The 23,089-nt window shown below is 38.9% G+C and overlaps 2 protein-coding genes across 8 annotated transcripts in view; one reads left to right on the top strand and one right to left on the bottom strand.

Annotated features, from left to right (window-relative positions):
- Positions 1–23,089, bottom strand: part of ODF2L (outer dense fiber of sperm tails 2 like) — a 97,144-nt gene that overhangs the window by 28,872 nt on the left and 45,183 nt on the right. Inside the window, exons 1-5 of one of the 7 annotated variants that reach the window (XM_088153351.1) lie at positions 20,965–21,670; positions 10,239–10,337; positions 9,619–9,783; positions 2,548–2,711; positions 561–687 (exon numbers count right to left, since the gene is read on the bottom strand). In XM_088153351.1, coding sequence (XP_088009477.1) covers positions 561–687; positions 2,548–2,711; positions 9,619–9,783; positions 10,239–10,337; positions 20,965–20,973 — 564 coding nt within the window. In that variant the 5' untranslated portion in view covers positions 20,974–21,670. Of the gene's footprint in view, positions 1–560; positions 688–2,547; positions 2,712–9,618; positions 9,784–10,238; positions 10,338–12,877; positions 13,043–13,862; positions 14,212–20,964; positions 21,671–23,089 lie in introns of those variants that run through there. The other 6 variants (XM_007424119.3, XM_007424115.3, XM_088153352.1 and 3 more) reach the window with 6 other exon arrangements.
- Positions 14,094–23,089, top strand: part of LOC103058681 (calcium-activated chloride channel regulator 1-like) — a 40,209-nt gene continuing 31,213 nt past the window's right edge. Inside the window, exon 1 of the mRNA XM_088153346.1 lies at positions 14,094–14,212. The gene's annotated coding sequence lies outside the window, so the exon portion shown is untranslated. The remainder of the gene's footprint in view (positions 14,213–23,089) is intronic.

Here is a 23,089-nt window from a genome sequence, read left to right as displayed (position 1 = left end):
CCAGAAATTAACAAATAATAAATTGATATCCAGGCTTGAATATTGTTTTTTAAACCCAACTTTTATACACACACACACACATTCTGTAACCACGCCCAAAATTAAACCTTAAGCATTCTCACAACCCCTAAGCACTTTTCTGTACAGAGAAAGAGGAGGAAAATGGATACACCATTAAGCCCCCAATTTCAAAGGAATTTAATTGTAGACAGCTGTTAGTTGTAGATTAAGATTCTACAGAACAAGGCATCTAATTTTAATATTTCTTCAGAATGCATTTGTTACAGCCACAAGGCATATGTGTCCTTGAAAAGCCAGTAATAGAGGCATTACAACAAAGCCAAGCATAAGGTGGTCCCCTTGATAGAAGAGAAAGGTTTGTATGCAGTCTCTTGTGCTGAATTGAACAGTGAAAGGTCCCTTGACTTTCCAAATTTAGTCCGGGGATAGTAGACAAAAGGGGAAAAAGCCCATTTCCATGATTAGAATTCTGCTCATAGTTCTTATGATCTGCAGTTTGCCTGATTCAGGAGCATTTATGGCTAGCTAACTGAACTTACTTTTGTAATTCTAACAAGACTTTCTTTAAATGATGGCAAAAACATTTCTGCTGAGCCAACTGCCAGCTCTGCTTCATGAAGCATTTCCTGAAAAGCAACTTTGTCTTTCATGGCATCTTCCCTCAACCTAATCATAAAAACAATACAAAACAGAAAAGAAATGCATATTATAAAATACACAAAACTTGCTTACCCAAACCCTTCATTTATACTAATTAAAATGTGGCTCATACATGCTTAACCATGGTTTGAATAAATCACAACCAATTAAATGGTGAGTACAGAGCAAAGCATTGAGGAAGAGCTAAAAGCGCATACGGAGTAAAGATCGACAGAGCTGTCAAGAAGAAGCAGGCCAGGGAGTGGCTAAGGGAGCATTACTGTATTCTTCTTCAAACACCCTCCTGGACTGCATGAAGTCCACAGCACTTTTGTACTCCTGTTATAAACTACTGTTTATAAAGCACAGTGACTTCATTCATACAGCACACAAAGCCAAAAGCAAATCACACTGTGATGTCTGAATCCATTCAAAGTATAACTGCTGTAGGATTACTTCCTTGGTGTGCACATAATTTTTTATTTAAAAAATAAAGATACTGGTTTGAGTTATTCCCAAGCATTTAAACTATATATTTTAATTAGGTAATTTCACTATGCACTCCTTAAAAATCTGACACTTCCAATACAGATAGAAATATATCTAGAAAATAGCAATCATCCCCCACCCCCAAGGTCAGGCTGGCTCCGACCGTGGCAGCCTTCAAGAAAGGTTTGAAGACATGACTTTGCCATCTGGCCTGAGGATCAGATAGGGGTGCAGAGCCCATTAAATGGTTGTATTGTTCTTGAATCAACTCTGCTCTCCCGGTAACTGTATTGTATGTTTAATTGTTCTAATTGATTTAATGTTTTGTGATGCTTGTACGGTTATTTTATTTTTTGTGGTTTTTTTGGTATTGTTTATGCTTTGATTGTAAGCTGCCCAGAGTCACAAATGTCAGATGGATGGCTATATAAATTGAATGATGAACAAGTGAATGAACTGAATCTTAATAAACTATGTTTTCAAAGAAATTCTGGATTAATGTTCTCATTCTTTAACAGAGCCATCTTCTAATCATTCAGTCAGTCTAGCAATACTCAACCTTTGTATCTTGTATACAGCAAGTGTTAGCCCAATGGAAAAAAAAATCCCAAATCCATAGATGGGTAATGTATTTATGAAGAGAAACAAAAAATGCTAAAAACACACACATTTTCAAGCTCTGCAGAACTCAATGTTACAAGCAGGAATGGGGAAAAAAGAAAAAGAAAAAAGAAAAAGAAAAAAATCCTAAATTATCATTTATGTCAGCTTGTGATGTAGATTTCAAAGCCAGTCTCATACTGGAGTTTGTAGACCAACTGTGTTTGCTACGATAAATGTCATCGAGGTTTACACATTTACGCATTTTTTCTCATGGAACAACATGATTTTAAAGTATTGCAATGACCTATAAAAAGGAAATCTTGCATCTGTACACATACAGTTAACCAGCCACATATTGTCCTGCTAGTAGATACTGAACCTTCAAGCTCTTCTCCCACAAATATGATGTGCTCAAAGATTAACTATCCAATATTTCTTTTAATATTTAAGAGAAAGGGGATGAAAAAGTAAAGATTTTGTCAAATTGAGTTTTGAGATCTAACATATTCTACAGTAGTTTGTTTTAAAATCCCTAGGTATTATTTATGTCTTTACAAGTAGTTCGTGCACTTTATTGCTTGCAAGGCAACTCTTGGGGAAAAAATACCCACATGATTTTCTAAAGCCCCAGCTCAACTTTTCAGTTCATCCAGCCTTCCACAATCAATATATTGGCTAGAAATTCTTGGGCTGGCAGTTTTAATAATAATGATAAAAACAAATTCTAAAGGAAAATACCTGAACAACAGAATATGCCCTCAAACACCTCCCTTTACCACCCACCTCAAAGCGTACCATTTTGTTTCACTTGTGCTCAGGCTTTCTTCCAAGGAGCTATCCTGGGGTTTCACTTTAAGGGACGGCAATAGTTCTTTCATCCTGGTCCGATGTTTATTCATTAATCTGTTGTATGAGATCCAGTTCTCCTTCAGCGATTCTATCTCTGTGCTTTCTGAGGGCTTACAAAATATTGATTTTGCTTCACTCTTTATTTATCTTCCATCCACACCCTATCTCTTAAAGCAAACTTTACATCACAATTATGAGATTCAGAGATGCTGACACCTCTCTTCCTCCTGTCACAACTTATTATTAAAGTTTGTTACAGTCAGAGACCAGCACACCAATACTTACATATTTAGCGCACACTTTATCCTAAGTCAAAATAAAGTTGTAAAACTGCTAAAACACTGTAACCAAGTATTATCATATAAAGATTCAAGATACCAATAGAAGAAAACTACTATATTTTCTATAACTTCTGTATTGATTGGATAAAAGGCAGGAAATACATATTTTCTACATCCTACATGGATTTTAATAAAAAAAAAAAGTTGGTATGTGACATCTTGCAGACTGTTAAAGAAGGGCATCCTAGCAGCCAAAGCTAACCTAGACCAGCATTTGTTTTCTCACAGTGGCTAACTACAGGTAGATCTCTCTGGGATCCTCAGAAGCAGGAGATGAAAACATACCCCTTTTCTACCAGGGTTCTCTGCAAATGGTATTTAGGAGTATGTTTCCCCATGACTTAGAGATAACATTGGGTCTTCAAGACTAATAGCTATCAATAGACCACTTCCCCATGAATTCATCCAATCCTCTTTTAAAGCCATCCGCTAGTGGTCAGTAGTATATCTTGTGGTAATTAATTCTACATTCTTATTCTTATTCTGATTCTTATGTAAAATTCTAAATCTCCTTCTAATCAGTATTAAATGACCCCTGGTCATGGTATTTTGAGAGAGGAAGAAACACACCTTTTTCCACTTTCTCCATGCCACCCATGCCTTATACCTCTCAATCATATTCTCATTCATATGTCTTTCAGTGTCTCAAATTTTCTAATCTTTTCTCATACAAAAGCTTTCTGGTCTTCTGCACTTTTTCCAGTTCTATTATTTCCTTTTTCAAATGTGGCGATCAGAACATATGCAATATTCTAGATGTGGATGAACCAATGATTTGTGTAAGGGTATTAAAATGTTTGGAGTCACCAGTATAACCCTAGGATATTTTTATCTGGTTAGGTACAGATAACTTAGACCCCATTAATGAATATATGAAATTACATTTTTTTACCAATATGCATCATTTTATATTTATTTAAATTGAACCACATTTTATCATTTCATTGTCCATTTTAAAGAATGGACATGTTTAAAGAAATCCTTCTGGAACTCTTTACAATCACTTTTCATTGTCAACATCCTGAATAGTTTAGTATCATCTCCAAACCTGGCATCCTCATTGCTTATCCCTAAGACAATATCACTTATGTACAAGTTAAAAAGTTCCAGTCTCAAAAGAGATTCTTTACAGAGTGTACTTCTTGATTCCCTCTACTAAGAAATTGCCCATTTATTCCTATCCTGTTTTTTTAATCATTCATTCATCCATAATGACCACTAAGTTTACTCAAGAACCTCTGATAAGAAAAAGTTTTGGGTTTTTTTTTGAAAATCCAAGTATACAGTATTGGCAGGGTCAATTTCATCCATGTGACTGTGGACACTCAAAAAACTTCAGAAGATTGGTGAGGCAGGATCTACATTTGAAGAATCCTTGTCAATTTTAATTCAGCAAAAATTGTTCCTGTATGTGCTTTTTAAATTTGATTACTATTTCCAGAAATCTGCCCAGAACAGGCATTAAGCTGACTGCTCTATAATTTCCTGGATCTCTCCTGAGCCCCTTTTCAAAAATTGGTGCTATATTGGCTAGCCTCCAGTCCTTTGGCACTAAGCTTACAAAACTTAGCCAGAAAGTCAGCAACCACACGAGTTTCTAAGAACTCTCAGGTAGGTGCCATCACACTTGGTGTAGTTTCTGAAGACATCATGCCAAATTTATCTTGTTATCTCAATTTGCTTTTGATTCCTTCCTTAAGAACTTCAATACAAGTTCACATACCTGTGCAGTATCTTTGACAGCAAGCAAATTAATTCAGTTTCTCTGCAATCACCATATCCTCCCTGATCATTTTTTTACTTTTTTGTAATCTAATGGCCCTGGATAGTTTATTGTTTCAAATACTTTTTAAAAGTTTTATTTATACTCTTTTAGGGTTTTTTCTTTTTGCCATGTTATCCAAAAATTATCTTATATTTTTGGCATTCTTTATTATCACATTATCATTTTCCTTTCCCTTTATTTTCTCCTTCTTATGATGGATTTTTCATTTCTTGAAGGAAGACATCTTAATTTTCAAAGCTTCCTAGAGAGCCATGCTGACTTCTTCCTGAAATTGGATGAGCTTTTCTTACACTAAATAAACAACTTTCCTTACATTATAGTTGAAACTCAATTATTGTAGTTTCAAAACTCAAGGCACTGTAAAGAGATATGGTGCTTTGATTTTTCTTTTCAGTCTCTTTTTCACCAATGTCTTCATTTTTTTAGAAGTTTCCTTTTTTGTAATCAAATAAATCTATGTTGGACATCTGCTGACAATTTCCCAGTGCATGTAAGCTAAATGTAATAGCATTATGGCCACTTTTCTCTTGGTTCCACAACACTTATAAATCACCACTTAGAAGTAAATCCAAGGATACCAAAAGTGAATACAAAACCCACATGGGAATTATTTTAAGTGTGCCAAGGAAAGTGTTTATCATAATTCTGCTTGAAAGGATGCAAGAGATAGCAATGAGCAAGATCAGGGAAAGTGCAGTCCAGGTAGTCCTCACTATTCGTTCAGCAGCCAGAAGGGACTTATGACCTGACCTGAAGTTACGGCAATCTGGGCCCTTGGCAATCGGTTGCCAAGCACCCTGCGACCATGTGATTGTCATTTGCAATCTTCCCTGCCACCTGCCGGGAGGATAGCCAGCAGGGAAGATCACCAGCCATTGCCACCTGCCAAGAGGACTCCCTCTTGTCTCTGAGGGCTGCCTGAAAAACCTTCATGCTGAACTCAAAGCAGGATTTCAGCACGGGGCATTTTCAAGCAACCCTGAAAACCTTCATGCTGAAATCCTGCTTGGATTTCAGCACAAAGGGTTTTCAGGCAGCCCCCAACCCCCCCATGCGAACAGCTTGACACAGGGGTTTGGGCGCTGCCTGAGAAACCTTTGTGCTGAAATCCAAGCAGGATTTCGGCATGGGGCAGCTCTGTGTGGTAAACCCACTGTTCCACAGCCTCCATGGGGCATTTCGTGAATGGAGCTTTAGGGGCTGCCTGAGAAAGCTTTGTGCTGAAAATCCAAGCAAGATTTTCAGCCATGGAGGCTGGGGTAGGGAGCGGGTGGGTGAGGGAGTGAGGGGTGCATAGGGGTATGTGGGAGGGTTGGGTGCGTGGCAGTGCGGTGTGGGTCAGGAGTACAGGGCACCCCTGCACACTTGACCCAACCCCCCCACACCCCCTCGCACCTTCCCCCACCTGGCAGCACCTGGGGCTTGCAACTTCTTGCTGGCTTCCCAGCTGACGTGACTGTAGAAAGCTGGCAGGAAGTTGCCTCACCTAACGACTGGGGCATTCACTTAATGATAGTAACTGGGACTGCCAGGATTGCAGTCGCTAAGTGATGCAGTCATGTGATGTTTCACCTAATGACTGCATCGCTTAGTGACCAAAGTTCTGGTCCCAATCATGGTCAGATAGCAAGGATTACCTGTAAGGCTTTATACTAGCCAAAGGATATGCAGACCAGGCTTTTACTCTTCAGGACATCACTGAGATATGTATGAGTATGTCAAAGGTTACTGTACCCTTGTTGATTTAAAGAAAGCATGTAATAAACAGGTTTGAATTATGGAATATTTTGTGTGAATAAGGATTTGAAGATTGGCTGCTGAATATGACAATATATTATTGGAGTAAGGCATGCGTGAAAATAAGTGTAATGCTTAACAAATGATTCAATATTGAACAAAGAGTAAGAATATGTATATTTTATTCTTTAATTTATTTATGGATCAATGTATAAGAAATGTTTATGGTGAGTTTAAAGTTGTGTTAGTTAGTGACATGAATATACATCTATTCTGGTATGTACATGAAACTGTGTTGCTCACTGACAATCCCAATGATTTGCAGCAAATGTTAGACTGTAAGTCAAAGGGAACATGGAGTGCACTAATTCTAGATAAGTTGCAAAAAACTAGAGCAAGTAGATGAACATGTGTACCTTGGCAGAATGCTTATTAAAGATAGGAAAACAGAGAAATTTTAAGATGTGAAGTGCTGGCAAAAAGGTAGTGGGTCACATGTGGTCTGTGACCAGGACTGAATAAATGTTGAAAGAAATGAAAATGGCTGTGTATAAAAGGGTGCTTCTACTCACTTCATTACATGAAAATGAGAGTTGGATATGTTAGAAAAAACATAAAATTAAGTACTTCAGAAGGATATGTGATAAAAGATGAAAGAGTGAAGAATGAATGGATGATGAACGAATGTGGATTGAATACAAAAGTGAATGACTGATATGGAATAAGTACAGTCAAGGTCCAGAAATATTGGGACATCGACACAATTCTAACATCTTTGGCTCTATACACCACCACAATGGATTTGGAATGAAACAAACACAATGTGCTTTAACTGCAGACTGTCAGCTTTAATTTGAGGGTATGTACATCCAACTCAGGTGAACGGTGTAGGAATTACAACAGTTTGCATATGTGCCTCCCACTTGTTAGGGGACCAAAAGTAGTGGGACAGAATAATAATCATAAATCAAACTTTCCCTTTTTAATACTTGGTTGCAAATCCGTTGCAGTCAATCACAGCCTGAAGCCTGGAATGCATAGACATCACCAAACACTGGGTTTCGTCCCTGGTGATGCTCTGCCAGGCCTCTACTGCAACTGTCTTCAGTTCCTGCTTGTTCTTGGGGCATTTTCCCTTCAGTTTTGTCTTCAGCAAGTGAAATGCATGCTCAATGGGATTCAGGTGATTGACTTGGCCATTGCATAACATTCCACTTCTGTCCCTTCAAAAACTCTTTGGTTGCTTTTGCAGTATGCTTTGGGTCATTGTCCATCTGTACTGTGAAGCGCCGTCCAATGAGTTCTGCAGCATTTGGCTGAATGTGAGCAGATAATATTGCCCGAAACACTGCAGAATTCATCCTGCTGCTTTTGTCAGCAGTCACATCATCAATAAATACAAGAGAACCAGTTCCATTGGCAGCCATACATGCCCACGCCATGACACTACCACCACCATGCTTCACTGATGAGGTGGTATGCTTAGGATCATGAGCAGTTCCTTTCCTTCTCCATACTCTTCTCTTCCCATCACTCTGGTACAAGTTGATCTTGGTCTCATCTGTCCGTAGGATGTTGTTCCAGAACTGTGAAGGCTTTTTTAGATGTCATTTGGCAAACTCTAATCTGGCCTTCCTGTTTTTGAGGCTCACCAATGGTTTACATCTTGCGGTGAACCCTCTGTATTCACTCTGGTGAAGTCTTCTTTCGATTGTTGACTTTGACACACATACACCTACCTCCTGGAGAGTGTTCTTGATCTGGCCAACTGTTGTGAAGGGTGTTTTCTTCACCAGGGAAAGGATTCTTCGGTCATCCACCACAGTTGTTTTCCGTTGTCTCCCGGGTCTTTTGGTGTTGCTGAGCTCACTGGTGCTTTCCTTCTTTTTGAGAATGTTCCAAACAGTTGTTTTGGCCACGCCTAATGTTCTTGCTATCTCTCTGATGGGTTTGTTTTGTTTCTTCAGCCTAATGATGGCTTGCTTCACTGATAGTGACAGCTCTTTGGATCTCATCTTGAGAGTTGACAGCAACAGATTCCAAATGCAAATAGCACACTTGAAATGAACTCTGGGCCTTTTATCTGCACATTGTAATTGGGGTACTGAGGGAATATCACACACCTGGCCATGGAACAGCTGAGAAGCCAATTGTCCCATTACTTTTGGTCCCTTAACAAGTAGGAGGCACCTCTGCAAACTGTTGTAATTCCTACACCGTTCACCTGAGTTGGATGTACATACCCTCAAATTAAAGCTGACAGTCTGCAGTTAAGGCACATTGTGTTTGTTTCATTCCAAATCCATTGTGGTGGTGTATAGTGCCAAAGATGTTAGACTTGTGTCGATGTCCCAATATTTCTGGACCTGACTGTACATTGGTCATACAAGAAAATGAAGATCAAATTCAAAACCAAGAAGTGATAGCATATTGCTAAATCTAATTTAATTTAAATGGTTCATCTCCAAAAACGTTTTAAAAGAAAGGAAAAAATGCTTATTAGTAATCTGATAAGGAAATGGTTAACAAGGTTCTGTCCCAGGAATTGATTAAACAGGTCCCTTTTTGTTTATTTCAAAACTTTTTATAAGGAGATGGTGCACTCCCCACAATTTTTCCAATTGCTGGTGGACCTCTTTTGTCTTCTTTAAATTATATGTGGATAGATCTGTGATCAAAATCAAGTGAGGAACAATGAGGCAGGATAGAGTATCTGTATGATCACACAAAAGTCTTCTTTAGAGTCTTCTTAAACATAGTAAAACCATTTGATAAGTTGGTGCATATACATTTAATTCTAATCATATTCATTCTAAACTTTAATTAATGTGTTAACCTTAGGGAATTGCCGATGACGCTCATGCTACTCAAATAGCTACAGATACATAGTACTATTAGCTCAGTAAGAGGTGATAATCTGATTACATCACACCAATTAGTGCAACATTTATTTTGTCCATTTGAACACAGATAAGCTTTCTAACTCTTACTGATTGATAAGTCATTTATTTGTAGATAAATCTATCAACAGCCATGTAGGAGCTTTAATCAATAGCAATATAAATACTGGAAATTTATAAAGAAATGCTATTTATCAACAGCCAGATAAATAGCCAATTCCCAAGTGAACACTGCAGTAATAACATTACTTACATGTTTATCTGATTTGTCTATTGCTTCGTCTAATAAATGCTTTTCAAGTTGGCTGGATGATTCTGTTCCGAGATGATCTTTTACAAAACTTGAATCACATGACTGAATAATGGAACAAAGTTTTTCTGCTTCCCCAGAAGTAAGATATGACATATGGCTCATTTCCTAAAAAAATCAAATAAGTTAAAGCTCCTAGATATGCTTGCTAGCTTAGCAATATATAATATATAAATATCAAAATGGAATTTTAAATAAAATCCTATAAAACCAGACACTACAAAAAATGTGTCAAAGCTAGATCTAATCATCCTGGCACATTTTAACGAATAGTGGACAAGATCCAGAGAAGGTTGAAATTCATTTGTTGCCTTTATCTCATGTTTTTCTAGCAGGACAGCAGAATGCTTTTGAAGCAGAGGGCCATTTCACAAGTTGGTTGTGATATGGCATGAAAATCAACTGTTCAAAGAAAAAGTCATAAAAACTACTTGGGTGAGAAACAGCAATCTGTTGGTTTGTACCATATTAGAAAAAAAAAACTGTTTTGAGCTTGGGGTATACATGCTATTATTGTAGAGAATGTTTGGAATGGAAGGCTTGTATGTTTTTCAATAGCTTACCGCATAACTGCTAGAAGAAAAGAGTTTCGTCTGTACATAGTAGGTAGAGAGATCACTCTCCTGGCCATACAAGCTGCATAGACACACTTCATCATCTCTCTAACAAATAAGCATAGATATCTGTTTCATTCTTAATCATATTAAAAAGAACCCTGTCTATTCATGAATAACATATGAATGCTAAAATTGATATTCACAGAGTATACTCTATATTGATTCAGTGTTTTAAGGAGAGAAAAACAACCCCCTTTAGTTTTCTTGATCTATTAAGGTACTATGTCACTGTTTGAGCTAAGTGTTAAAATTTCAATTAATGTATTATTCAATAAAGTTATCTCAATAATTTGCTGTGCATAAATGAGAAAAAAATCTAACTTGATTACATAACATGACATAAAACAAAATTCTTAAAAGTCCCAGCTTGATGCATGAGCTTGAATTTATACTGGTTTATTTTTGGAGACTGATAGAAATAATTAACTCAAGGAGAACCCGCATTAACTCCATTCATGCACTTTTCCAATAGGGTTCTGCAAAGCTTGTAAAAGAGGCAATTCAGAACATACATATGAAGCATCCCTTTTCATATGTTTATTATTAAAGCAGCTACTTCTTTTTCCAGGCTCATACAGTTGCTTTAAAAGCAGATTCTAGCTATCACTGTATGCTGCTTTAACATTTCAAAAACAGACGTTTACTGCATGTTCCAAAACACTTTTTCAAAGGATTTGCACAGTCCTATTGTCCAGTCAGCAGCATTCTTTATTTTACATTTTCCCAGATTATATTTGAAACTGTAGGCCTTAACTTCATCACCTAATCCTATTATCATTTTTAATGATACACTAAATACAATATTTCTAAAAGACCAGAAGATGGGGAGATGTTTAATTATTATAAAAGTGAAAAGCAGAAAAATAAATGGAGACAGGGATATTAAGAGACAGAAGTATCCTATTTTTTGGATTATCAGATACAGAATTACTATACAAATTATTTATTCATATTTATTTATTAATTGCATTTATATCCTACAATTTAAAAAATTCTCAATGGCTTACAAAGGTAAGTAAACACAGTGAGTATATATAAGAACATCTTACAAATAAAAGACCAAATTACAAATAAGGAAAAGTAAAAAAGAATGGCAAATAAGGTATCTATATTCATAACCCTGGAGAGGGGAACTGCTTAGTAGATGACACTTCTCCCTTCACTTTTCCTATGGCACTGCCTATAATCACAGGATACAAAGAGTAGATTCCATAGAATTATGAGAACTCTCTCACATCAAAGAGCTTTCTTTCCTGCTGCACCCAATTACATATCCCTAAAATTCAGATGATGAGCAGGACCCTACAGTTGTAAAAAGTGTGAAGATACTGTATACAGGATAGGGCTAGTCATGATGGGACAGTTGTTTCAGGTAGTGGATACTAGAAGGTGGAAAATACCAGGACCGTTTGAATTAGCCCACTGCCTTCACGTATAGTAGAAGATGTTGACTTGTTATTCAAGATGCTGCTGGCCTCATGACTCAAGATTCAACTACCTGGGTGATGAGTTGAAGAGGGCACCAGTTCAAGACCCTTCTCCTTTCAGGAGCAGAAATATGTTTGAAACAGACTTTCTGGATTCTATGCCATAAGCATGTCCCTTATTTTAGAATTCTATGACAATTCACAGTATATTTTCTTCAGTTCCAGTAGTTCTGAGTTTGGAAATCCATCCTGAAGTACAATAGTATCCTTATTAAGTTGAGAGGTGCACTGCACAACCCACACACACATATACGCCTCATTGTTAATTTGTAACTATCCATAGGGTTCAGAACTATTGTTTTTACATTGCAATTTCTCCTCATAAACATGCCAGAAGGTCAAGAATATAAAAATAATATAAAAATGGGAATATATATATCAAAAAACAAATAATTTGGAAGTTGTATTTTCTGTTTCTGACATTCTCAATGAAAATTGAGATTAATATCTGTAGCGAGGAAAATGTAGTCTACACATACTCCAAAATATTTTATCTATTGCAGGTCTGAATCTTTCTACACCCAATTTACATACGGGTTGCCCCAGTTCAGATTATCATCTGGAAACAGCACACGATACTAAAAGCTTTTCATATCACACTCCTCACAGGCTTCTACCAGGATTATAAGAAAAAAGTATTCCTACCCAGAACTGGATCAGCTAGAAACCCCTTCACTTGAATCCCACCTTTAACAAGCCTCATACTAATAAGCAATAATTACGAGCAGGGATAAAGACTCCCTGGATCGCGACCGTGGAAAGGGGCTCTCCTATCTCTAGAAAGGGGGATGGGAGATGCTACTCGGTGGCAAAGGAGAGGCACTCCAGACATGCTTAGAGGCATACTGCTTCCGAGACTGGAAATAAGTCTCGTGCCTAGGCGGCCTTCATTGCCGTCAATACTGAGCAACCGCGTAACCATCGTACAGAAACGTGCAAGCTCTTTCGGGAGGGGCTATGCAGAGAATATGACTGCAGGGAGGTTTGAGCCCCAGAAGCTTTTTATGACCAAAAATCAACTCTAACATGTCACAGACCATCAGTCTCCACCTTTGGCCGTGACCCAGCCTTCTCCCCTGACCCAGTTAGCAACATTACCCCATTGCTCTCCATTGACACCGACACCGCCTCGAGCTCGCAGCCGCGGTCTCGGGCGGGAAAACCGAGCCCCGCTTCCTTCACTCCCTGGCAACAACTCCAGGAGGCCCGCCTGGAATCGTCAAGCATGCGCGTCTCAGCTCTGGGCATGCTCAGGAGCGGCGAAGGAAGCCCTGCCTCGCCCTTACTGGACACTCTCTTAGCGATGGGCTCCGTGTTCCTGCCCACTCATAAAGATGCGCCACTTTTCTTTCCGTAAAATGTATAGGGAGGAGGAGGAGGAGGAGGAAGAAATAATATTTTGATTTCGAAACTTCAGGAATGAGCCGTGTGGAAACAAGCAGCCGGCCTATCATGCATAGAGCGCTCAGTGGCTCTCTCTCCGTAGCCGCTGCTATTCCCCGGCCCGGCCTCAGCGCCAGTCCGAAACGGAGCTCAGTTTCTTTCTCAGAGGGAAACACGTAAGGCTGGATTGCTCCGCCAGGAAACCCAGGATGAAGAAAAAGAAAAAGCGAACCAGCTTTAGGCATTAGATGAGCCTTCGGCGACGCGGTACTTTGCAGAAACACGGATGGCGCTGAAGACCATTTGAGAATAACATGAAGATTGCTGGGGTTTCTACAGTAGCTATAAAGCGCAGCTAATCCTACTAAATATATCTAGAACAGGCTCTTCGGCTAATACACCATTCTGGTTTTTTTTTAATTCCATAATAAATAAATGCATATATTTCTTTACGCACATTTATTTAGAAATAAACCCGATTGAGTTCGATGCCAGGATTGCCGCCATGAAGAGCGAACCTGGACCCATCAAATCCCGTGTTGACAGGACTTTACTCCCAAGTAAGCGCGCGTAGAATAGCAGATGTGATTATATATCACCGCGATCTGCTTTCGTTTCTTTTTATTCACCTGTAAGCCACGCGAGGGGCTTCTTGGCGGAAGGGGGAATGAAACATAAATGCTTGAAACATGTAACTCACCGTCAAGGGCACGACTTGCCAGTTGCCATGGGACCTTCCAAATGTCGCCTCTCCAGGCAAAGAGCGAGAGGTGGTGATGAAGCCCGTTAATACAGCCCTTCAATAGCCTAGAGACGATTCGCCCCATTTTTGCAATCTATAAAACTGCCACCTTCGTGCCGCCTGCTCTTCTTCCTCCCCAAAACTGTTAGACGCTGGCAGCTGCGACCAAAAGTCAGGAGGTCTCCCTCCGAGGTGCAGCGGGCTTGTCGGGACGAAGAAGCCCAACGATGCTGCCTTCCTGTCGCAGCCCCAGCCCGCCCTTCCTTTGGCTGATCTGGGAAAGCCCGGTGGCCCTTCCGCTGCTTCAGGTAGGGGAGGGGGCGGGTAACATAGCCGTGACACGCCGGAGCGTAGTTTACGGGGGCGGGGGGAAGGGGGTGGCTCGCTTGTCGCCTGAATTCCTCGAGAAGGTTTCCAGGCTCCAAAATGGATCGTTCACGATCTCCACCACTGGAAGGAGAGCGCTTCACTCAGATCAAAACGCTTTATTAAGTTTTTTTTTTAAATGTATTTACATACATTTATTTGCAACCTTAGGTTTTAGCAAAATTTATTAAGTTCATCTTCCAAATGTGTTGCTTTTTACATAAGACTGGGAAAAAATACTTCCATAATGAGAAAGTAAATGAGACATTATTTTCCATAACATTGAGAATAATAGTCGTCTCTTCTGAGTTCATGGGGATAAAATAGGAAACTAGAAACTGAATGCATTTGCACATCATCCTACTACGTATATCTGGTTAATTATTTCTTTATTAGATTTCTACCATAATGCAATATACCGTAATCAGATTCTCAACCGCTTATAAATAAGATAAAATACATTAAACAAGTGCAATAGAGTACAACCCAAAAACACAAGGATATCAGCCCAAACCACCAGGCTGGCAACAGGTCAAGAAGATCAGGGAGGGACCCTAATGGGCAGCAGGGTGCCCAGTAAACCAAAAAGACCCATAACTTGCCTCTATGGCCCAACCTCATACACCCTCTCACCTTGAGGAACAGAGACCCTGGTCACTGTAGAGGACAGAGGGAATGGCCTTGGGGGACACTTCCAAAACAAAGGACAGATAAAAGAGAACTGAGTCTGGGCAGGAACATAACCTGAATAAACATCTCAGACAAGACCTTCCCTAGTTTTCACAAAGATAAAGGGAATGAAGGGGGAAGCACATTCAAAGTTGCAAGCTTTACAATAAAGGTAGTACTGATCTACATGACACTGGGTTCCTTGTCTGATCTGCCTTGAAGGGCTGGCAGTCACAGGCAAGATTTCATGATAGATCAATGCCACAATACCTCCCTGACCCTTGAAGCTGAAGCAGGACCCAAAACCTGGCTGGAAAAAATTCTGAAAGGGTGACATCATGACCCTCATTTAGCTAATTTTCAATAATATTCATCCACCATTAAGTTATGAATGGACATTGTCTTATTACAGACAGACCTGGCATTAATCAGCAACAATTATGGTTAAGGATTTATGACCGTATGTGCTCATGTTTCCATGAGTTAAAATTCTCAATAATTTCTCCTTTTAAGAGACTTTTTTTTACTTATTCAGTGCTACACAAGGAAGGGCAGTATGTTTTGGGAGTCTCAGTTTTAGTAATCTGCAATATGAAGATTAAATTCCATGTTAGAGGTAGAAAAAGGAGAGGAACTTTCCACATATACACATGCTGTTCTTCTCTAAATTATAGTATTAATTGTTGTGATACTTTTGGGGTAAATAATTTGCATATACTTCCAACATATAAAGTGGCCTCTGGTTAACAAACTATACATATACAGTTCTATACCGTAAAGACGGTTCCAAACAGCTTTCCAGAGCCTCTCATCTGCTTAGTTCCCTCCCTGCCTCATGTAGTTTCCTATAATATTTTCACTTTTGGATCACCCATAACTTGAGGAGGGAGGGAACCAGGAAGAGAAAAAAATAAGTCTTTTCTGGTTTCTTGAATTCCAGCACCTTTGTCAGGATATCCTTGCCAAGGTCCTCTTAATAGCTGCAGTCTTTTCCACCAGCCAGTCCACTCATCAGTTCTCTCCTTAGATCCTGCTTGCTCCTTCTGGGTGTTCAGCTGCAGATTCCTACTCCACCTGTTCCTTGATACATACACTACCTCTAATCTACGTCATACAAAAAGAACTCCAGCAACATCAACAACCTCTTCCTCCATTGCTTAACACATATGCCATTTATACAATTTCATCTATAAGGCAGATACACCTGCATCCAGATGTTTTAATAAGGCACAAAATGTCATGGTGTCTGAAAAACCCAACAACATTTAGTTAATTAGGAAATCAGTATTTTAAACTACATTTATTTATTTATTCATTTATTTATTTAAAACATTTACGTAGCTGCCCATTTTAAAACTCTGGGCAGCTTATAAGCAATAAAACAGTAAAAAAATAGTAAAAAAAACAGTACAGTATAAAACCAACAATAAAATAAAATAATATTAAAAATAAAAACCTCGTACCACACCCATACTTTCCTAATGCACCTGCACTCTCATCCCACCCTGGCCTCGCCCTATCCCAGTGCTTGGGGGAAGAGCCAGGCTTTAAGTGCTCTCCAGAAGGCTAGAAGGTAGGGCCAGTCAAATTTCAGTGGGGAGGGTGTTCCATACGGCAGGGGCTGCAGTGGAAAAGACACACTTCCAAGGTCCTACAAGATGTTAATATTTAAGGAAAGGGGCCTGGAGTGTGCCCACCCTATCTGCTCTGGTGGGACAGACAGATGTCCTCAGGAAGAAGCAGTCCTGCAGATAACCTGGTCCCTTAAATTGCACTTGGAAGAAAACTGGGGGCTAGGACAGCTCATGCAACAGGGGTGTAATATCGCTGAATGGATGCCCAACACTGCATGTGCTGCTGCATTCTGTACCAGTTGTAACTTCCAGGTGGTCTTCAAGAGCAGCCCCATGGAGGCCATACTGCAGTAATCAAACAGGAAGTGACCAAGGTGTGAGTGGGGGAGCAGGGTTTCCCAGTCCAGGAAAGGGTGCAATTGGTGCATAAGACAAATCTGTGCACAGCCCCCCCCATTAACTGAAAAAAGGTTATTTAAGATTGACATGCTAATTGTTTATATTTTAACCATAACAAACAAATTTAGTTTTTGTGTTGACCTATTGACCTAATAAAATTTCAAATTCTTTATATAATTCATAATTCAGAACACAGGTGTCTAGCTTGCATTCTCCCAAACTTTCTATGTCACTTCTAGAACCCTACCAAAAGTTATCATGGACTTGTAAATAGGAATGTGACAGAAGAGTAAATTTTCACAGATGTCTTTTCTCCATATAATGACTGATCTTCAAGTACTATTTAATTATGATGCATTCCTTTTACCAATGACAGCTCCTTGAAATGATTATGATCGTGTAAAGATAAGTCTGAAATGTTGTGTTAAGCCACAAGGATGGAATAAGACAGAGAAGATGGGGTGGGAGAAATCCTACCTGTTATTACACTTACATTTTCAGTCTCTCTGGAATTACCTCACTGGTAAAACTGGGTAAATACAACCACTTTTTCTATACATGGCATAATTTCTAATAAATGAAATAGTCTAGGCTGCCCACATGAACTGAATATATCTAGATTTGTGACTTGCAAAAATTCCATCACAGATGTGCATTCCAAAGTAATGTGGAGATAGTTTGTGAAGATAGAAAATCTGAAAATCACTGACAGTGGTCTTAGTTGCTACTGTTCTCTTGATTTCTTTCTGAGCACCTCTCTTTCTAGTATCTATGTATTGTTTGTTCCTTTATTTTGCAACTGAAAAATATTAATTATTTTTGGTAAAAATCATTTGGAATTAAGAGATGCTATCATTCATAGTGTCCTTTCTGTGAATGCAAATGACTTTATACCAGAATTTGTTGGAATCAAGCAGTCCTTTCAATATGAACTAGAAAGTCTCAGAAAAGAGCAGGGCACTATATCTATTTTTCCATTCTTACCATCAAAGCTAGAATAATATTGGTCAAGTATCTAATATAACAAAAACACGTGTGGGTTTTTTTCCTGCTTTCAAAAGGTCATCTCCCAAATAATGTCCTTAACTGGGATTTTCGTATGTATTGTTCTAATTATTATTTGTACTCATAGAAGAATAGTGGTGTACATTTTGCATAAGTGAAGAAACAAAAGTCCTGGAATTGAAACATAAATTGATTATATGCCATCAGTTCATTTTTTATTCCTAGCGCCCAGAAAGATAGATTTTTTCGATGAAACTGAAACATAGTACTAGTAATTAGTTGGAATCCAAAGTTATCTAATAGCAAGAGAAATAAATATAGACTGTGTTGTTTTACATGAACTTTAATCCCATCTCTATCAATATATGTCCTTAAGTACCTTATTTCTAAGATTTTATATATGATCTGATTATTTTTATGTACTGAAGTACATATTTTTATGTACTGAATTAATATTTCCTACACTCATCACTAGTCAGTGTAATATTTCTATATACTGCTAGATATATAGTGCTATATACAGTGCTGTATATGGCTATAACCACTGAACAGGAGAACCATTGGTTCTAATCCAAACTCTTGACCATACACATGGATTTTCCCTAACCACATATTATGAAATAAATAATCTTCCAAATTAAAAGTATTGTTTGTGGCAGCTTTTCATTAGATTTACAGCTGTGCCATTACTATTTCCTGGCTATTCGCTTTTGATCCAATATGTCATATAGGCAGAGCCCAGTCCTAGAGTACAAGAGCTGTTTCACCAGAGAGATTCCCCAAGCAGAATCTCTTCCAGCTCTTACAGAATATGTTTTCACCAAGCCTGCTATGAGACCTTCCTTCCACCAGCAGGGGAAGCTCTAAGGCAGTGTTGTCCAAACTTGGCCACTTTAAGATGAGTGGACTTCAACTCCCAGAATTCCCCAGCCAGCCATGCTGGCTAGGGAATTCTGGGAGTTGAAGTCCACTCATCTTAAAGTGGCCAAGTTTGGACAGCACTGCTCTAAGGGGTGATTTTCCTCTCTCTTGGATATCCAATATGAAAAAGACTATCTTGCTCTAATTCTGAACTCTTTACAGCATTTATTTGTATCACTGGAAACAGCAGGCACATGAATAGTATATGGAGCGCCCTGACTCTGCTTGTCTTCCATAAGGCCGTAAAGCCTTTGACCCCAGGCACTGGGGCCAGTATGTTAATGGACCTCTGGAATCAGGAGGTCTGTGTGTGATATGCTAACAATGGGATTACCATTTACTTAGTTTTTCTTTAACTGATTTGTAAATTTTTATTACGTTTTTACCTCTCACCACCCAGAGTTCCTATGGTAGTTGGGCAGCTTGATAGATTTATTTAATAAAAATAAATAGATAACAAATACCTAGGTACTGTAAGGTTTTTCTAGCCCAGAATCTATAAGTTCAAATGAGACTCTAGACCAAGGCTTTTCCAAAGCAAATACAGCTTTTATTTCTGGCCAGAAGAAAAGCAGGGTGGACTGGTCTCTGTCCAGCTGGCAAGAAGTAGACAGGGAACAGCTGCACCCAGAACAGTTTACAACAGCTTTTATACCTTTTTGTTATCAGGGAGCATCTAGGAGGAGGGTCACACAAACAAGTGTGCCCGGCTTCTAAGGTTGGCATAACATTAGCCCAAGCAGCATAAACCAATAGTCAAGTCTCTAGTCCTCACTTGCTCCAGGGGTTCCTCATATAAGGCATTACTATCCAGCTTGCCCAAATCATGCAGAGGATGTGGTTGCATAGTGTGGTTAGAAGCAAGAGCAGGTGCAAAAGTTCATGCATGCTCAGGAAATGTGTCTAGGAGCTCTGATATGATCAAGCAAGACATTTGGCCTTTAGCTTAACCACATCTTTCCATTTCCTTTTGCACCTCTGTAAAATGTCCCTTTACAATCAGCATAGCTTTTATATGCTTAGCACCTTATAACCTTTATATATTTTGGATGTTTTGTGTGTTTTAAATGTATTTATAGTTTTAATGTTTTTTGTAAGTTGCCCAGAATCCCCTATTGTGGGGGAGATGGGCAGCGGAGAAATCCAATAAAATAATAAATAAATAAAATAAGATTCCTAGTTGCAAAAGCAGTTTCTTTAACTGACCTTCCTATGTCAGCAGAAGCTTGAGGTACAGAAGCAAAATAGGCAGTTAGTCTAACCATTCCTTACAGTACAATAAGAACTCATATTCTGAGCTATTGGATAAACCAACTCTCCTTCCCTACCCTCTCAAAATGTGCCCATTCTAAATGTCTGCCTTGTCTCCTGTACCTGGCTGCTTGCTTCTGTCTTCACGGGTCATGACTTCAATCCACTTCAGTCCTGCTCATTCTAGCATCTTCATTCTCTTGAGCTAGCCTTCCAAACTGCTTCTCAACTTCTCTTCAAAAGTGAAACTTCCAGCTCTTCACACACATTGACCCAGTTGCCAGCATTGTTCTCATATTCTTTACATGAAACCTCATGCCTTCTCCCCTCCACCTCTTGCTCATGAATAGTCTTTCTGCCATTAGAGGGCAGAACATCATTCCCTGCTAGTTTCAAACACTCTTCCTTTCTTTTTTCCCCTCTTACTCCCCTTCTCCTTACCACACCCAAAGCTGAGGTCTTATATGTTAATTTCTGAGACAGCTTTCTTCCTTGTCACCAAAATGTTTCCTCCAGTCTTTCCCCTGTCTCATTACATGACCTTTAGAACTGGGCTAGTTAAACTATAGCCTGGTGCCCACAGATCTCATAAGCAGTAAGAGCTTTCCCAGCTCTTTCCCAATTCTTCATTTTCAGAGGATTCAATTTCCTGCATCCTGAAGTTAACCATGTAACCTTTCTTGTCTTGTACCTCCTTTATGGCACACTGCAGGGCTGCATAGGTTACATGTAGTGACTAAATTGTCATTGTTGAAGGTGGCACAATTTTACACTAAGAAAAGTTAGGAAATTTTAAATAATTGAACATAAGAGCAAGTTTGATCTAGCAGTTAAGGCACCAGGCTAGAAACCAGGAGACTGAGTTCTAGTCCCACCTTAGGCATAAAAGCTGGCTGGGTCACTCTCTCTCAGTCCACAACATCAGGCTTGTGCATCAAGCTGGTCAGTCAATTCCTGTTGCAACCAATGGACCAACATTTGGTTAATCCAACCCCACAGCTGTGGGAAAAACACTGGGATGAAAAGAAAAAAAATTGAATAACAGGAAGGTTTATATGAGATTCAGTACACTGGCCAAATGGAAAATCAGTTGACTGATAAAGCAGACAGTTTTAGGAAGAATATTTTCTCATTTGGAATGGCCAGTATGGTTGATTACTTATTTATCAAGCTATTGTCAGCACCTACTCCAATTAATTTAAGTGGCCATTCAGAAAGAGATTTGATAATACACTCTTTTTGGCCATTCATGAACAGTCCCTAATATCCATTAGGTAAACAAATAATTACTGTAGCTTTAAGCATTACAGCAGTCATTCTGAAAAACTATATATATATTTCTACCAGCCTTCAGAAGGGATTGGGTATTTGCAGACCCTACTTGTCCATGCCAATTGAGAGATTCTGGATTGGCCCACTTGTTATCTGGAAGTTAATGCTCTGAAACAGCTTGAAGTATTGCAGGCTTGATATTTCAGTCTAAAAGCATAACAAAACACTTCTGGTTTGGGACTGACTTCTTAAAAAAACACACACACATACACCAGGAATGGCACAGTCTGGAGGAATGGAGCTTCCCCAGAATAGTTTTGCATATTTGTAGAACAAACCATAAGACATCCTCTGTCATTCGATTTATAAAGTCCTACTAATTCCTCATTTTTAATTTTGTTATTGCTTTAATATACAAAGAAAAGAAGACAAGCAATTAAAAACACAAAGATAATAATAACAAAAAAGAAACCTATTATGTTAAATATAGGGGGAAAATCATATTGCTAAACTGTGGCCACACAAAACTATTGAACAGTCTTTCTACTATACCAGTAAAGAGCTAGTTCACAAACAGAAAATGAACACATTTTTTCAATTTTCAATCCAGCATAGTAATCCTGGAGTTGCACTGTTTCCTATATCACATGCTCAGTAATACCAGCAATATTCAGCAATAAAGTACTCAAAAGATAAATATATTATTGGTTAACTTACAAGAACTTATCTAAAGTATCATCAAGGACTATATAACAGTGTCCTGTTTCAGGTTTCAAACATATACCCATACAGTTTCTAGGTGATGATAAGCAATTTACTCACAGCTAAGCAGATAAGCAAAGTAACATAAATCAGACTCTCTGAAGGTAAGTTTTACTTTCCACAGGACACATGGAAGAGTAGTCAAGATTCAGTCTGGAGTTCAGAGAGCCAACCAAGGTTCATCAGCCATTCCAAGGGTCAGATTTTTTACACAAGCAGAAGACACAGGAACAACATGCCAGAACAGGAAATCAGACAGTTGCTTCTAACAGCGAAACATGGGTTAAGGCTGCCTCTTAAATCAGGCTGCAGCCAGCTGTCTTTAATTCAGGCAGGGACATCTTTGCTTGGTAAGAAGCCTCATTGAGTACCTTTGCTCTGCTCTCCACTCAACTCGCTGAGTCTGATGGTTTGGAGACCATACATCATTATCTGAATGCTCTAATCAGTATCATGCTCCTGGACCATGATGATAGATAGATAGATAGATAGATAGATAGATAGATAGATAGATAGATAGATAGATAGATTCCAGGAAATAGATAATTATTGGCATATTTGTACAACTATTTTTGTTCACTTCTTAAAGATTTTTGAACTGAAATGTTCCTATCCCAAGCCTTATTTTTTTCTTATATTATTTATTATTTTACAATCAGTACCTCAATTTGCCTCTGTCCCCCAATATTCCAGAGGTCTAGCCAAGGTCTTCTGATGGTACTATTATACAACTGGAAGGGGCAGAACCAGTTTTGTTGTTGCGGTGGTCCATTATTTCAGTAGCGGGGGAGATGGGAGAATGGGAGAATGCAAACCCTCCTCTTCATCTGTAAACATCCCCCCCACAAATGGCCTGAAATCACACCACCAAACTTCAGCCGTTTTGCCTCCAAATATTGATGGCAACATTTGGGAGTTCTGGGGGAATCAGAAATAGATCTTCCAAGCCCATACACTCCATGACAA

Source organism: Python bivittatus, unplaced genomic scaffold (assembly GCF_059951505.1).
Source record: "Python bivittatus isolate LINGU-HERP-01145 unplaced genomic scaffold, Pbiv_v1 ctg000700_np1212, whole genome shotgun sequence".
NCBI lineage: Eukaryota > Metazoa > Chordata > Lepidosauria > Squamata > Pythonidae > Python > Python bivittatus.
Note: the sequence above shows the minus strand (reverse complement) of the source record. Positions and strands in the feature narration are given on the sequence as shown.